We start from the raw sequence: 18639 nt of genomic DNA, 5'->3' as shown, positions 1-18639 counted from the left end.
GCTTCAAGCCCTGGTTTCCTGACATCAGTTTTAGTACTGTTTCCACTACAGCACATGGCCATATGCCAGGGCTAATAATGCTAGTTTACTGATTACCTACACACCATATTTCCCAAAGTCTTCAATTTTTAGTTCACATGACCACCCTGGAGATGGTTTGAGTGTGGAAAGCTTGACCTAGCCTACAGCCAGCTTGACAGAGACATGATCTTCTTCCAAGTTTGTCTTGGCCCCAAAGATTTAGAAAAGATTAAGGAATGAATTTGGGAATAATAAGAGAAAGGGGATTTGTTTATTCAAGGCGTCTTGGGTAATTCTGGGTGGGATATCCAAGAGGATATAGAAACTCCAAGACAGAGTTGCTATAAATTTAACAAACATTTATTAAGCATCTACTGTATACTGAGGCAGCTAGATGACACAGTAGACAGAATGCTAGGCCTGATGTCAGGATAGTTTTTGTTGTTGCTTAGTCCTTTTTCAGTCACGTCTGACTCTTCATGACCCAGTTTGGAGTTGTTTTGGCACAGATACCAGAGTGGTTTGCCATTTCCTTCTCCAGCTCATTTTATAGATGTAACAACAACGTTGCCAGCACCTTCTGTAGGGGTGAAAGACCAACAACACCAGCACACAGAAGGGCTGCCAGCACAGATTCTTAGATCTGCTTTTCTAAGGAAAACAACTTTAAGGGGTTAACAATCTCACTTTAATCAAACATACTTATATCATTCACTTAGTCCAGGGGGAAAAGCCAGCACCCTGAACTTCAGAGCAAATACAAACAGGGGAAATATAAACAGAGCAAACACACACAGTTATCAACAGACAGGCCTCTAGCTGTCTGACCAAAGAATTACATAGTTACCAGAGAGAGAAGCACCAACATGTGGATTTTGTAAGCCAGGGGGCTCCAGCGGCTACCCAGAGTCTCATCTGGTCAAATCACACAACACTCTTCCAGTGAGTGAGAGCCCCAAACAAAATACCAATCTCAGAGCTCTTGTACCCTGTTCAGGGTCAAAGGGCATCACAGCCAGGTGACTGAAACCTAGGTGAACTAGGTTTTGTTTCTTAAGCAGGTCAAAGGCTCTTGATTCAATCAAATTAAAATTAAATCGAATTGTAGATGAGATGCACCTTGTATGTATTTTATAATATATTTATATTTGTCCCCTTCGTGTTGCTCAGTTTGGAATAAGCTCCTTGAGATGAGCAACAATTTCCTTTTAGTCTTTGTATTGCCATCACCTAACACAGTGCCTGGCACATGGTAGGCGCTTCAATGCTTGCCGGTGATTTGAGAGGAGTGTTCACACTGATGTAATCGTGGATCCTTATGTAACAGTGCAGGGCACTTGAGTGTTATAAGCATCAGTACCTGACTTCCTCTCTTACAAGAGAAGGTCTCCTTTTGTTTTGTATCTATCTGGGTTCTAACTCAAGCTACTCAAGCTGGTGGGCATGAATGGGGAGAAAGAAGGAAGGAAGAGATGCAGAGGTTTTAAAGTTACCTCAGAATTTCAGGTGCAATTTACCTGGCCCAGCAGCATTGGGCAGGCAGCTAGATGGTGTAGGACAATTGTGGGGAACCTGTGGCCCTTGAGGTCACACATGGCCGTCTAGGTTCTCGCGTGCAGCCCTTTGACTGAATCCAAACTTCGCAGAACAAATCCCCTTAATAAAAGGATTTGTTCTGTAAAACTCAGACTCAGTCAAAAACACGAGGACCCAGAAGGTCAGGTGTGACCTCGAGGTGGCAGGTTCCCCACCCCTGGTATAGGGGTTAGAGGGGTGGACTTGGAGTCTGGAAGACCTGAGTTCAGATCCTGTTTTAGAGGTTTACTAGCTATGTGACCCTGGGCAAGTCATTCACCTCTGTCAGCTTCAGACAGAAGGAGAAAATGAAGATAATTATAGTGCCTCCCTCCCAGGGTTGTTGTGGGGATCAAACGGGATAACGTGCAGAGAGCTTTTCAAACCTCGAGGTGCTGCTATTATTACAGAGAGGTGAGCGCCCCGGGCACCTTCTCCTCTGTCCCTGCCTTCCCAACACATGCTGCTCAGCTAAGATGCTGCAAGACTTTAGTAGTCCTGTGAAGTGTGTACTTGTAGCCCCCGGGGTTGTTAGAGGCGACCCACTCTGGGTGGCAGAACCTGGCGTGTAGTAGGTGGTATGTAAATGTTAGGGTAGCAGGGTAGCACAGAGTCAGGAGTACCTGACTTCAAATGCAACCTCAGACACTTACTAGCTGTGCGACCCTGGGCAAGTCACTTAACCCCGTTGGCCTCAGTTTCCTCATTTGCAAAATGAGGGGATTATGCTAGATGACCTCTGACCTTGCAGGTTCCTTCCAATTCTACATCTATGATTGCATAAAACAAGACGTGCATAAAGCCATGTGTGTATGTATGTATTGCTTTACACACACACACACACACACACACACACACACACACACGACCTTTCTGATCTCCCTCGTTAGTTCTCCAGCATTTAGGCCAGCATCTGGCACATAGTAGGTACTTAGTAAATGCTTGTGGACTTGACTCTTCTACCTCACAAATTACTTTGTATTTATTCTATGCACATCTTAAGAATGGAAGCTCCTTGAATACAGGGACAATTCCCCAATGCCTAGCACATTGCCTGACACGTAGTAGGCACCCAAAAAAAGCCGCTTGTTGAATTGAATCTAAGTCTAACAAAACCATCCACATATGTTTAACTTGCTTTGGTCCTTGTCATCTCTAGGGCCTGATACTTGTTCGTTCTTCTGGCCCCCACTCAAGGTTCCCTCTTTCCCCATGCATTGCTTCATAGCCTGCTTTCTCTCAAAAGTTTCAAAGCGTGCTTCCTGACCTCCCTTTTTTGGCCAGTATTGCTCCTGTGATTATGATTGCCTCCTCCTGACTTTCCCATATTAGCATAGCGGTATGACACAGCATCATAGGCAGGCGTGTGCTGGAGCCAACTCTTACTAGCTCTGAGAGCCAATTGTTAAATTTTCAGTGTATTTACAACTTGGAAATCACCAGATTCCACAAGTCAGGGCTTGATTCATTGTTTTGTTGATTGTCTAGGTTTTTTAAAGTGATGGAAGAAATGTTAATAATGAAGATTAGACAAAAATGTGTCAGATAGACTGCCCCCACCCCACCCAGAGAGTCAGTTGTTAAACATTTACCAGCATATGCCTGCTGTCTGATTCTTTACATATAACTTATAATCCAGCTTGGTGATTCTACGGTTTATTAGGTTTTTTGGGAAGTGGGGTCTGGACTTCTGCTTCCTTCTTTGTAGAGTGCTCAGTGTGCAGACTTCCCCCTTACCTCCCCACTGTGGCAGCTGTTAATATGAGGTAGATGCAAGTCCCAAGGCTGGCCCTAGTGCTAAGGCAGTGGTCCCAAATCACACACACACACACACACACACACACACACACACACACACACACACGCACACACACGCACACACACATGCGCGCACACACACGCACTCCACTATAATCAAAACACATACCTTCTAACACGCACCTCTTTCAGATTATAGCACTCAGGGATGTTGGTTGTCACCTCCCACAGGAGAGTTTGATGGGAGTTCACAAATGCCATGGCACAGCTGGTTGCCCGTGCCACTTAAAACATAAAATTGGCATCAGCAGATCCTGTCTGCCACTCCCTGTACGACAGAAGGCAAAAGCACGCATAATCACTTTCCTGTAGCAGCCAAGTTGTAAGGAGCATCACAGGTTGGTGCATAGATGGCCTCGTTGCAGTCAGAAGGGTCTGGGTTCAAGTCTAGCCTCTGACACATGGTAGCTGCGTGAACATGAAGGTCGTTTCACTCATTCCTTTGTTCAATAAGTATTTACATACCTACCATGTGCCAGGTACTCTGGGAAAACAACGGCAAAAAAGGAAAGGAGGGGGGGAGGGGAGGGGAGGAGAGGGGAGGAGAGGTGAGGGGAGGGGAGGGGAGGGGAGGAGAGGGGAGGGGAGGGAAGGAGAGGAGAGGGGAGGGGAGGGGAGGGAAGAGGGAAAGGGAAAAAAAAGAAAAAAGTCCTCACCTTCAAGGACCTTAATTCTATTGGGAGAAAGCAATGTTTAAATGGATAAATGCAAAATATGTACTAGTAATTTGCAACATGAGTCATTAAACAAGGAAACCTCTAGATGTATCAGTCAACCCTCCAAGATGAATGGTATGGCTGATCTGAACTAGTGGAAAGATGGGGAGAAGGAGGAATTTGCACATTGTGATAAAAAGGGAGATGAAAGCAGAGGTCCTGACCTACCACCACCTCTGGAAAATCACAAAAGCCCACCTAAGTTGTAGCACCAATCAGTTATTTTTATGTAGTTATGTATAGAAGTGAACTGAGAAGTTGTTTTATTAAAAATACACCAGAGAACAATTTGTTTATCTTAATTTCTTGGGCTGCTTCAGCCCAGGAAATAAAAAAATCAAGGAAGAATGTAGGCCTAGAAAGTACTCAGGGTAGTGGGGCTGTTTTTCACAAGAAACACAAGGAGCTTTTCATCACAGCAGAATTCCCCTGAGATGCTGTTAATGTTTAAGTTTAATTTTGCCAACTTTCAGGGATTTAAGACAAAGATGGCATAAAAATATATTTGCAGTTTTAAAAGCTCTAAAATATTTCTAATTTAAAAAACAGTGCTGCACAAATATATTAGGAAAATTTCTTAGCTGTAATAACATCAGGAACTGTGCGACTCTGTGGCCTCTATAGCCTAAGAGCTTCAGAGAGTATTACTTCCATGGGTTTGTGAGCTAACCATGAGATGCTGAGGCATTCTTTTCATATTCTATCTAAAAGATAAAGACCTTTTGAATTTCAATTCCTCCATGTTTCCTATATAAATCAGCAGAAAGCCACAAACACCTCTGGATTCTCTCTCTCTCTCTCTCTCTCTCTCTCTCTCTTCCTCTCTCTCCCTCTCCCTCCCCACCCCTCTCTCTCTCTCCCCCCCACCCCCAACACATTTCACATTTCCTTTTACTAGATGTGTCTCCTGCTATTTCTGTTGCTGCCTCCTTCTGTATCTCTCACAGTCACTTTCTCTGCCTTTTCTCATTCCCCACCGTTCTGCAGGCCCAGAAGGCCAGCTAAGTGACTTTTCTTAAAGTGTGATCATACTGACTAATTTTTAGAAACCAGACACTTTCATTTTTAACTTTATTTCCAATTTGTACCTGGCAAAAGTCTCTCTTTAAAAAATGGATGCATTTTGAATAATGCATGTATTTATTCACGCTTTTCTTCTAAGCACATCTAGTTAAGTACTATTATCAGAGAGAAATTTGTGCTCCATGTTGTTTTAAAATAATTTTAATGGCTGTCTTTTACTTGATAGTCTGATGTAATTTATATATATATATATATATATATATATTTATATGTGTGTGTATGCATAAACATGCATATAGGCATATAAGGAAATTATATTGGCAGGAAGCAATGTGTATAGAGATAAGTAAATACAAAATATATACAAATATATGCACATTGTAAATATATACACATGTACACAATATACACATATATGCATATATGTATGCATGTGTGTATATATACAGAAATGTGTATGGTTTTAAATAAATATAAAATATACACCTATAAATTCCATGTGTACTTGTACATACACACATGTACATGTTTGTGTATGTAGATATATATATATATACACACACGTATGTAATTTATATTTGTATATATTTTGTATCTGGGGCGGGTAGGTGGCACAGGGTAGAGCACTAGGCTGAGATTCAGGAAGACTCATCTTTGTAAGTTCAAATCTGGCCTCAGACACTCGCTAGTTGTGTGACCCTGGACAAGTCATTTACTCTGTCTGCCTCAGTTCCTCATCTGTACAATGAGATGGAGAAGGCAGTGGCAAACCATTCCAGGATCTTTGCCAAGAAAACCACAAGACGGGGTCATGAAGAGTTAGACATGACAGAAATGACTGAACAACATCTGTGTGTATAGGTACCGTATGTGTGTATGTGTACATAGATACGCACACATATGTGCATATAGACAAGAGATATGTACTGTGTATATGTGCATGTAAATACATGTGTACATAAACGTAAATATACATAGACAAGACATTTGTGTATGTGTGTGTGTATAGACGTGTACACATGAATGTGTCTCTAGACAAGATACGTGTGCAGGCATGTGTATATACACAGAAATGTATACCTTTACGTACCTACGTACACATGCACGGATACAGACAAGAAATATGTCTACGTATATCCACATGTGTGTCTATAGACAAGATATATGTTACATATAGAGACATACACACATGTACATGCATCTCGTCTAAGAAGACAAGAAGAAGAGAGATGGGTCTAACAGTGAGTTTAGTTGAAAACAGCTTTCCTTCCTGGTACAGTAGATGAAGGACAGCAGTCTTAATTGTCATGAAGAATCACAATCTTTTTTGATAGATCTTATTTTAGAGCTGGGAGAGATTTTGGAGATCATCACAGAGGTGGGGAGCTCGTGGCCTCAAGACCACATGTGGCCCTCTAGGTCCTCAAGTGTGGCCCTTTGACTGAAGTCAAACTGCACAGAACAAATCCCCTTAACTAAAGGATTTGTTCTGTAAAACTTGGACTCAGTCAAAAGGCTGCACCCAAGGACCTAGAAGGCCACAGGTTCCCCACCCCTAGCCAAAGCCTGCCATTTTACAGATGAGGAAACATCTGTAGAGAGGTGAAGGTCACACCATAAATGGTTGAGCTGGATTCAGACTCAGGTTCAGTGACTCCAAGTTCAGCATTCTTCCTCTCCCCCTCCCCCACTACACAACGCCATTCCCACAGTGTTGTGCTGGGACTTACACCAGGTATGCAATATATACAATTAAGACTCTTCACTGACTAATTATACTTTGAATATTGGCAAAGAAAACTGGGGCGATGGAGTAAAAAAAATCTCAAAATATTCTTTTTCTGAGTTTTGAAAAATGTTTCTTCTAATTGTCGCTAAATCACTGAGTGAACTTGAGAAGTCACTGGTCTTTCTCGGGTTTCAGTTCCCTCATCTCTAAGATAAGGAGGTTGGACTTAAATGGTCCCTCACTCATCCCCAGCTCTGACATTCTAGAAGTCTGTGATGCTATATCAGGTAACAGATTCTAAATCAGAAAGCATACAGTACCCCTGGGGTTCCTGTATTAAATATTTCCCCTGTGGTGGCACTGAACAAGTGAATTTAAAGGAAGGAAATATGCCACACCCTACTTAGGGGCAGCAGATAGAGTGCTGGGCCTGCAGTCAGGAAGAACTGACTTCCAAATTGGTTTCAGACACTTACTAGCTGTGTGACCCTGGGTAGGTCACTTAACTTCTGTTTATTGTGACACGGCCATAATAATAGCACCTGCCTCACTCACAGGGTTGTTGAAAGCATCAAATCAGATTACTATTGGTAAAAATTGCTTAGCACAGTGCCTGGCCCTTAGTAAGCACCATATAAATACTCATTCCCACCCGTTCTCCCACTTATATTCTATTCTAGTTTGCATTTCCCAGGCCTGTCAGAAATCGTTTATGGTAGAGTAATTCAGGAGGTCAGAGTTGCTAGAACCTGTGGAAAAAATGGCACCGAGAAAGGCTTTCTCTAGCCTTAAAATTCCTAAGGTTATCTATTTAGATTTGGAATGTACCCTGGAGTTCATCTAGTCCAACACTCTTATTTTATAGACAGGAGGAAACAGAGACCCGGAGAGGTGAAGGGAGATATGGGCGATGAAACTGAGATGATAGAGAATATTATGACTGAGTACAGCGTGAGAATCCGGGGTCTAGGCTTGTGTGCACAACTCATGGTAGGACCTGAGGCAAATCACGTCATTTTTGTACTTTGGTTTCTCATCTGTGAGGCAAGGACCATGACACCTGCATCACAAGGATATTGTGAAATTTGACTAGACTAATAGAAAATGTGTCAAGCCCTTTGGAAAGAAATGCTATATAAAACCACAGTAGTGTCATTGAGAAGAGGGAAAAAAGCTACACGCACACACACACACACGCGCACACACACACACACACACACAGTTGAAAAATGAACAGCAAGGTGAACGGAGTAGAGAATGAACAGAGTAGAGAATTCTTAAACCAAGAAAAAAAAGAAAAGGGAAACAGGGAAAAGGTGGAAGAAAAACTGCAAGAAAGCAGAGAAAGGAAAAAAAGACTGTCGAAATGTATCTCACTTGGGCTAGGGTCATACTGTTTAAAGGCTGACAGAATCATCGGATTTTGAGCTGAAGGGGGCCTGAGAGATCATGTCTTTCAGTGATTCCATTTTATAGAAGAGGAATGGATCCGCTAAGGTTAAATGATACAGGTCGTGGAGTACTTGAACCAGTATTCTGATCTCTGACTCTGAATCTGCTTTTCTTCCATTCTGCCTTCTCCTTCTTCCCTTGCAAATAGGATCAGAAAACTTTAAAAACTAGCCACCAGGCCTGCAAAAGACAGTCAGTCTTCCCTTGCAACTAGGCAACTGCTCTAGGGAAGGGAGAAGGGGCTATGATAAAAATACCCCAAAGGCAGCTCACTGGGTGTAACCCTCCATGGAATGGCCTTATCAAAATCTGGGTACTGCCTCCTCCATCCTAAGAAACTTGAGCCTTTAGGGTGGGGTTTTCTGTTATCCATTCTTCTGCCCACACTTTTTTGTGTTTATATGGAACAACAGCCATGACTCTAGTGATTGGGGAGTGGGAAGTGATGGTATGTTCCCACTAATAAACAACTCAAATGGTGGTTTAGCTTTTTCTAAAGATTTCTTGGCACCTAAAGTTCTCTAAATATTTGTATGGAATTTAAAAGGAAGGTACATTTCGATGACTGAAGGATGCCTCCTTAATTTTGAATTACTGGCTAGATTTCTTTCTCAAAAACCAGGAATAGCCTTAAACTCAACTCACTCTGGAGCTCATAGATTGCACAACAGGTCCCTGCCCTCCTAGCTCAGTGAATGTATGTGTACTGTTTCTCTTTTGGGCAGGAACCCTGAGAATCTTCTGTCTCCCCTGCCCCGCCACCCCGTTTGATTTTTTTTTTTTTTAGTTTTTCATTAAAGAGGCCTTGATTAACTTCTTAAATCACTGAATGGGCATTACCTCACTCAAAGTGAGAACCTAAAAAGACCTTAGCCTGAAAGGACTAGAGTCTCCTAATGCATCCTGGGCCATCTCCATTCATCCTGGTGAATATCAGGCCACTGGACCCAGATGGCTCTGGAAGAGAAAATGAGGCTGGTGACCTTGCATAGCCCTCTCTCACTCAAATCAAAGTCAACTGCAAGTCATGTCATCATTTCCTGATGTCATGGTCCTCTTCGAGAACTAAGGACAAATACAACAATGGAATTTAAAAGATTTAGAATTTAAGAGTACAATCTAAGAAAATTATATTCAATTCAATTTCTCCTCTGGACCAGCCAAGGCTAAATTTTGGACTAACCAGCATAGGCAGAATGCATAAGCTTAGCTAGGATTAGGAAAAGAAAGATATTCCTGGAGTCCTTCGATATTCCTCTCAAATCTCACTTTCTCTAAGAGGCCTTTCCTTTCTCCTCACCCCTTCCTGCTCTTCTCCCCAGGTGTCTTCCCTTGGGGTCAAAGTGAAGTTATACAGTATATATTCAAATATACTGTGTGTAAATAAATATATACAGTATGTATCTACATGCATAAGAGATATTGCATATATACATGTACATAGTTGTTTTGCATGTTGTCTCCCTCGTTAGAATGTGAGCTTTTAAAGGCAATAGAATTTGTTTTAATCTTTGCTCGTATGCCCAATGACTACTTAGAACAGTGCCTGGCACATAGTAAACATATAATAAATGTTTGTTGATTAATTGATTCAAAAACTGGCCATTCCCTATTTGGGGGGTGAGGAAGGTTTATGCATCCTCATTGCTGTCAGTGTTCCTAGTCCATATAGCAGGTACGTTTGCAAGCTAGGAGGGAATTTACTACACAACCCAAATAATTAATTAACGATGGCCCAGTGGTCTGAAAGGGTGACTGTGCTCTCAGAAACGTCTGCCTTTTCCTCAGGGAATGAGTCATACACAGTGGGAGATGGTAGAATTTGGGCAGTGCTTTGCAAACACAACTCAGTGAATCCTTATACCTAATTCTAAGCAAGCTTCCTTTCCTTATTTTATATCTGAATGATGGAAGATTGGAAATTTATGACTTGTACAAGTTTCGCAGGAAGAAGAGCTATCGATTCAAGAGCCTAGATGTTGTTTAATTTCCATCCTTCGTTTTCATCTGCTTTTTCAGGTCCGCCTTATTTTTCCTATTGAAGCTCCCATTCTATTCTCTCCTTCTCCGCCTTCTGACTCTACTATCCTTGTTTGTCCTAGAGTGAGGCAAGGAGGCAGTGCTGGGTGGTTGTGGACAGTTGATCACTGGAATGAGTGATCTAAAATAGCAGGCATAGCTTATTGTCCAGAAACAGATTTCTCCCCCTTGATGCTGCTATGTGGCTAATTAAACTGAGTCTAGGGGCTTTGCTGGTGCTGGGACTTAAAGGCCTTCTTGGAAGAGACCAGGGATGCAATGTGAAGGGTCCTTTATTTGACATATTTACCTAACGGGGTAAGTCTATGTGACTTGACCGTCGATACTGAGGGATATAAGGGATAGAGGGGCGAAGAGATAAACCAAGAGATACTACCAGAATCTGGAGGGGTCAGGGTACACATAGTCCAGTTACAGGCACCAGAGGACAAAGCTAGAATCGGAATCCTGAGGGAATCTTGTGTTCCAGGGCAGGAAGAGGAAGTTCATGATGGTCCTGTGAGACAGGATGCTCCCAGAACTCAGTGCATCATTAAAAGACACTCTTTCTATTCCTCCTACAGTCATTCCGTGTGTTGAGTCCGCTCAGGGGTGCTGAAGAAGACTAGATATTTCATAGGAAGGGGCAGGGTCTGAATCAGCGTCTAATTAGTCCTGTCACAGTGCAAAGCACATAGCTGATATCTAAAAGCATGATCAATTAATCAGGAATTCTTAACTTGGAATCCTTTAAGAGTTGAGCTTTGAAAAGTTTACTTCGTGTCATCCTAAGGAAATCATTTCGCATATTATTTTTGCTTTCACTCAGTCTCCAGAGAAAATCTTTTTTATCAGTCCAGGAAACATAGACCAGAAGAGCCCCCAGAGAATACAGTGGGAATTCCCTCACTCCACAAAAGAACATCAAACTTTGCAAAAACATGTTTCTTTACCTTGGCCTTGACCATTTTATGCTGCTGCCCGTTTGGCTGAGCGGCCTACAGGATGCTTTACTCCCAGCAAGGTTTCATTGCCTGCTGCTCATCGTACCTGCCCGTCAGGAAACATGACCATCCAGAGGCGTGCGGCGTTTCCAAGTTTAATTCATTGCTCATTTCATGTTAAAAGAAATCCAGTTTCAAACAATTCAACCCAGTTCCACCAAAAAAATGCTGATTCCTTTAAATTTAGAAATGCTAAACAGACATAAAATATGCCTTGCTTTGGTTTTTCTACTTGACCTAAGGTCAGGGGGTACAGGGATTAACAGTGACTGAAAGGATTTCCCAAGGTTCAGCTATCTCCTCATAATATGCACTCGTCCTCCATTAAGTGGATATCTGACCCAGTTTACCTCCATACCCGCCCCCCCTCCCCACAGCTGCTGTTAGCATGCTTTATAATGATCATGTGATACAGAGATGCAAAATATCACTTCATGCAATACATTTGTCTGTGCTTCTGATCCCTGTCCTGGTGACTTCTTGTCCTTTATGTCAAGCTTATTTATCAAACAATACATACACACACACACACACACACAAACACACACACACACACACACACAACGTACAGCCATGAGCATGATCCCAAATGTGGGCTGAGCATATGGGAAATAGATAGGTCAGCCAGGGCAGAAAGCAAACCCCAAAGCATCTTCCTGGGTATCTCAGACATCTCCTTTAAAAGTCACAGTGTTGGACACAACCTCTAGGTGGAAGCAAAGGTGTAGTCGAGCAGAGATAGACCGGCGATCTTTCCTTAGCAATCAGAACAGTGTCATTTGGTGTTTACAGGACCCTGTCCTCATTGCTGGGTTTTTGTTTGTCATCATCAGCCTCTATATGGACACTTTTGACCCCAAGAAAGTTCAGACGCTAATCAGTTGTTCAGTGTGGATGGAGTAATCTGCCCGAGTGGTGAGACAGTGGCAGGATTACTCACCTGGTCTAAGAAACTGCTCATACCTTTCTTCACTAAATCCTGTGTTTTGCTGCTCAGGGGACATGGTAAAATTACCGAATTAATAGAATTATATTAAAGGGATTAGAGTAAGTACAATTCAGATCTCTAGCCTCAAGTTGTCCCCTCCTCTAGCCCTGGTGCTAATTTCTCCCCCTGCTCCTAGCATGCTCTTAATTCTTTTCCCAACCTTTCCTATTTCACCTACTTTTCACTTTACTCGTTTACCCCTCTTTCCTTCCACTCCCTTCCTTCATGTTCCACACTTTCCTTTTTTCCATTCCAGCCACTGATTTTGCTGCAGCTCCCTGATAGGATATGTTTTATTTTACTTTTTTTCCCCTAGGGATCTGAAAAACAAAGACCTTTTCCCCATCAACTCCCTTTCAGCACACAAGTTTGTCAGCCCCTCTAGACTGTTCAGCACTGAACGAGCATCCAAGTGGTGGCCATCTTAACTGTCAACAAACTTTTTGTCAGGATATAATAGCATATGCATCTGTAATTAATGAAGCATAATGATGAAAACCACAGAAGAATCCAAGTTTAATCTTACCTATATAGCCTTTTCAGGGGTTCGTAACCTGGAGTCCATGAACTTATTTAATATTTTGATAACTATATTTCAATATAATTTGTTTCCTTGGCAATTCTATGTATTTTACTCAAGATATTTAAAAGCATCATTCTCAGAACAGTTCCATAAGCTTCAATAGAATGCCAAAGGGATCCGTGACATGAAGGTGGTTGAGAATCCCTGCTTCAGGCCGCTTTTCTTTTATATTAGAATTAATACACGTGTCCTTAATTTTTTTTGCTTCTTTGCTTTTTTTGTATTTGCTTTTAATTTTCATTCTATTTTCATGAGTATCCTTATAATGCCTTCTGTAGTTTCTATTTTTATTAGAGAAATTATCATACAAAGGAAAAAAAGGGAACACGCTTATGATCAATTATTTATGATTATTTATTTTTGCTTCTCTTTGCATCCTCAATACTTACCATAATATCTGCACACAGCAAGCAGTTAATAAATGCTTTTTCATTTATTCATTATTCCTATGAAAGATTCCCTCAAATTGTCAGTATTTCTGCCTCCACAAATGATTATATATCTGTATATTTGCTTTCTTACTTGTTATATTACCTAATAAAAAGTAAGCTCCTCGAGGGGCAAGGACTGTTTCGTTTTGTCCTGTCTCTGGAGCCCCTAGAATAGAGTATATAATAAGACTTGCTGTGTTGGGTGGCATTAGAGTAGTGTGTGTGTGTGTGTGTGTGTGTGTGTGTGTGTGTGTCTTCCAATCAACCAAGCACACTTGCCATGGGCCATTAGTTAGGACTTGAAAATAGAAAATATTTTCTTTAAAGTGAATACATTCATCTAATAGGATTTGAGTTAAACCCCACAAAGCTGGTTACTTATTGTAAGCTATCTCCGGATGGTCAGCAGGCACAAATAGACCAGGGAGTCTTTAGATTCTGAGATCCTCCATTGAATCTTGGGCCCTGAGGAGGTCCCTGCTTCCTGAAATGGAGCCATTATAATCCAAAAGAATGGAAACTCCTTGAGGGCAGGCTGCATGTGAGACTCGGCACAGAGTGGCTGCTAAAGAAACGCCTGCTGATTAGCCAATTAATACTTTAAAGAATCATCCTAAATGTGATTCAGGTTAGCGCCTACGTTAAGTTTGGTTAATGATTTACCGTTCTGACTGAGATTTTACATTGCTCATTAAACAGACCTCTGTGGAGCTGTGTGCAGAGCACCGGGCTGGGTGCTGGAGGAGGTGCGAAATGCAGTTAAAACAGTCTCTCCAGCAATGAAATTTAGCGACTTTGTAACTACATAAAAATATAATATAATGTAATATAATGTAGTATAATATAGTATAATATAATGTATATACATAAATATAAATATATTACATATAAATTATATTAGTATAATTAAACACATTTTTTATTATTCATTGCTCCTGGCCCAAAGGCCTCTCAAATCCTCAAGTGCTCCAGGCCCCAAAGGGGCAGCTAGGTAGTGCCACAGTGCACAGAGCGCCAGGCCTAGGGTTAGGAAGACTCATCTTCCTGAGTTCAAATGCAGCCTCAGACACTTAACCAGCTGTGTGACCCTGGGCAAGTCACTTAACCCTGTTTGCCTCAGTTTCCTCATCTGTAAAATGAGCTGGAGAAGGAAATGACAAACTCCTCTAGTATCTTTGCCAAGAAAACCCCCCTGGGGTCACAAAGAGTCAGACACAACTGAAATGATTGAGAAACAAACCCAACCAGACCCCAGAATTGCTTGGACCCAATGTAGATACGGGAATGGGACTATATCAAGAAGGAGAATACCTTACATATAAGGATCTGCCCCACATTATGGGATATTACAAAGTCACATGGTGTTCTGAATAAATATTGCTTTAAATTAAAATTATCCCACAAGCTTCAGATGTAAAATTAACCCTGGTGGTTTCTTACATTCCTTTATTAATGGTCTTCCCTGATCTCTCCCCAAATCACTTACTCCTGTTTGTCCTCTCCTATGTATGCGTTTATCTCATTCTAATAAATATACCATAATTATTTTTGTAAATGTCTCATTTCCCTACAAGACCCTGGAGATCGGGGAGTCTGTCTGTCCGTCCGTCTGTCTGTCTATCTATCTCTCTTTCTCAACTGTACGTGTAACATACTAGAAAGGACACTTGTCTTGGAGTCAGAACACTGGAATTTGAACCCTGGTAACAACACTTATTAGCTGTGTAACCCAGAGCAAGTTACTTAACCTAAATGTCAGTTTCTTCACCTGTAAAATGGGGATAATGATACTTTTTGGATTCATTGGGAGGGAAAGTGCTTTGTAAACCCTAAAGTGCTATATAAACATGAGTCATTGATGTTACAGTCACTTCTGAATGCCCAGCTCCCAGCAGAGGGTTTTTTTTTTTCTTTTTAAAATTAAAAAATATGTTTTATTAATAGCTTTTTCTTTGCATCATAGTTATTTCTTACCTATCCCCTCCAGATTGAACTTTTCCTTGTGACAAATAAGAGCAATTAGACAAAAATATCTGATGCAGAAATCTTGTCTGACAGTGTATATAATAATGTGGTCTAGTTGTCTCCCTCCCTCCATGAGGGGGAAGGTGGGTTTCATTACATTTTCTCCAGGGCCTCTCCGGTTTTGGGGTGGTTTGGAGTCCCCCCTCCTTAGCTAGGTGGTACAATGAATAGAGTGCTGGGACTAAAATCAGGAAGACCTGAGTTCGAATCTGGCGTAAGACCCTTACTAGTGTGATCCTGGGCATGCCACTTAACCTCTTTATGTCTTAGTTTCCCCAAATGTAAAAGGGAGGTTATAATAGCAACTACCATCCAGGGAAGCTGTGAGGATCAAATAACAATATTCGTAAAGCGCTTAGCATGGTGTCTGACACATAGTAGGTGCTTTAATACATTCTTGTTTCTTTCCTTCCATTATGTACTCAGAATTCAGCTTTTTAATTGTGTGTATATTGTTGCTTTGGTTCTATATATTTCACTCTGCAATCATTCGTGCACACCTTCCCTTGTTTCTCTATATTCTTCATATTCATGTTTTCTTATTGTAAAATAATATTTGATTACATTCATATAGCATAATGTTTTCAACAGTCCCTCAGTTAATAGACACCTACTTTGTTTCCAATTCTTTGCTGACATAATGGATATTTTGGCATCTATTAGAGCTTTGTTTCTGCCTTTGCCTCCTCTGGGCCATATGCCCAGTAGTCGAATTGCAGAGTTAAAGTACATAGAGAGTTTAATGGCTTTTCTGCCTAATTCAAATTGAAATATAAAGTAACTGAACCACATCTTCACAACTCTATCATTGTTTTTCCAATGTGTCTGTCTTCCCATAGCCCCTCTAAAATAGACCATTCCCATCTTTTTAGATCTTGCCCAATTAGCAAGAAATAAGTTAAAATCTGAATTTTAAAAATTTGCATTTCTCTAAATTAGTTCCCTAAATTAATCACCAACCAGTTCCCCTTTCTTTCACTTCAAGATGTGAAAGCAATGAGATGGGGATTTCCCTAATTTTTACTGTATTGATTTGGAATATGTTTTCATGTCATTTGCTATTGGTAAATCTCTTGAAAACTGTTTATATATGTATGTATATGTATACACACATAAATAAATTATATATGTGTGTATATCCCCAAGCGCCAAATATTGTATACACACACACGTATATACACACAGAGACATATGTTGCTTATATACATATATATGCACATATATTTCCAAGGGTCCATTATGCTAGATGCTGAAGGGAAAGTCCAAAGATATATCCTGGGATAACATGTCTATATGGTATCTTGCATGTGCCTAGATAAGATGAAAAATAGAAAACAAAAGTAATATCCCCAACCTCTCCTGCTTCTGAGACTTTCTGTGATAAATTTTAAAATTCTTATCCACCTCAGGTAAAGGGGATGACTGGCTACTGTGTAGAGTATAGCAAACAGTCATAGATATTATCTCTTACAACTGGGAAAACACCTCCCTTGAATTTGAAAACCTAAATTAGGCTTAGTTGTAGGCTGGGGAAAATAACCAGACTTGTGCCATGGGTGGGGCAGCTGTGATAAATGGGAATGAAACTTGGAAGAGATATAAATTTAAGATATGATTTTTAAATGTTGTATAACTTAAATTTTGTTACAGTTACATTTTGATGGCGCTTTTACTCCTTTTGCAATTTAGAAACTAGTTAGCAAGAAAATTAATTAAATTTGGAACCTTCCAAATGGAACCCTTCCTTTCCCTAACAAGGGATAACTCACTGCCTGTTTTTCTTTGTCACAAGGAAGAGTTCAGTCTGGAAGGGATGGGTAAGAAATGAACCAGGTAAGTCTCTCCCTGACCTCTCTCTCTGGACCTACTCTGCTCCTGCCCTAAGTGCCCCTTCGCTAGATGTAACCTCAAATTTTTGTCCTCACCCACCTCTTCCACGAGGAAAGCAGAGACATTTCAGAGAATCTTTGGGTACCTTTCGAAAGAAAACAACAACCGAAATAGCCATTCTTTTTAACTCTTTGTTTTGCTTTTTCCAGACCGCTAGCAGATGATGTAGGAATGGACATCCCCTTTGAAGAGGGAGAGCTAAGTCCCAATTCTGCAGACATGAGACCTGGTGAGAAAAACATTAGTTCATTCTCCTAGCAACATTCCACACCCAAGACATTTAACTATTCAGTGAGAAGAATACTTCCTGTGCTTCTAACAAACACTTTCTTGCTAGGGAAAAAAAAGGAGGGGAGGGGCAGAGTTTGCTGCGAGTTTAGACTTATTTTCCTATGTTAATTTCGTAGTCGATTTAACCAATGCTAATTTGCATTTGGAGCCATATCATCTCTTATGTCCCCGCTTCATCTCTGAGGGCTTTTGGTTGCTATGATTATTGTCTGCTCTGTTGTGTTTTGTTGTTGTTCGGTTGCCTCCTACTCTTTGTGATCCCATGGACCATAGCACACCAGGCCCTTCCATCCTCCACTACCTCCTGAAATCTGTCCAAGCTCATGTTCGTTGCTTCCAGGAGATCTCATCCTCTACCACCCCCTTCTCTTTTTGCTTTCAATTTTCCCCCAAATCAGGGTCTTTTCCAGTGAGTCATATTTTCTTGTTATGTGGCCTAAATATTTAAGTTTCCGCCTCAGCACTTGACCTTCCAGTGAGTAGCCTGAATTAATTTCTTTAAGTATTGACTGATTTGACCTCTTTGCTGTCCAAGGGACTTTCGAAAATCTCCTCCAGCACCACCATTTGATAGTGTCGATGCTGTGGCACTCAGCTTTCCTTATAGGCCAATTCTCAAAGCTATCCATTGCTACTGGAAAGACCATAGCTTTGATTAGACAGACTTTTGTTGCAAAGGTGTCTCTGCTTTTTAATATGTTGTCCAGATTTGCCAGATTTAGTTCACTAAACAAAAAAGCCATGTGGTATAATGGAAAAGGCAGCTAGGTGGTGCAGCAGATAGAGTGCCAGGCCTGGAGTTGGGAAGACTCATCTTCCCAAGTTCAAATCCAGTCTCAGACACTTACTAGCTCTGTGACCCTCAGCCTTAACCCTTAACCCTGTTTGCCTCAGTTTCCTCATCTGTAAAATGAGTTGGAGAAGGAAATGGCAAACCATTCCAGTATCTTTGCCCAGAAAACCCCAAATGGGGTCACAGAGGGTTGGACACAACTGAAATGACTGAACAACAACATAATGGAGAAAGTCAAAAGATTGGGGTTTACGTCACAGCTGTGCCACTCATTAAATCTG

At 41.2% G+C, this 18639-nt stretch overlaps 1 protein-coding gene across 1 annotated transcript in view; it reads left to right on the top strand.

Moving 5' to 3' along the window:
* The window catches only part of PRUNE2 (prune homolog 2 with BCH domain), a 267872-nt gene that overhangs the window by 198712 nt on the left and 50521 nt on the right, over positions 1-18639 (top strand). Inside the window, exon 10 of the mRNA XM_036739295.1 lies at positions 17424-17503. Coding sequence (XP_036595190.1) covers positions 17424-17503 — 80 coding nt within the window. The remainder of the gene's footprint in view (positions 1-17423; positions 17504-18639) is intronic.

Source organism: Trichosurus vulpecula, chromosome 9 (genome assembly GCF_011100635.1).
Source record: "Trichosurus vulpecula isolate mTriVul1 chromosome 9, mTriVul1.pri, whole genome shotgun sequence".
In the NCBI taxonomy this organism is placed as follows: domain Eukaryota; kingdom Metazoa; phylum Chordata; class Mammalia; order Diprotodontia; family Phalangeridae; genus Trichosurus; species Trichosurus vulpecula.
The sequence above is the reverse complement of the archived record's forward strand: the minus strand, read 5'-3'. Positions and strand labels throughout refer to the sequence as shown.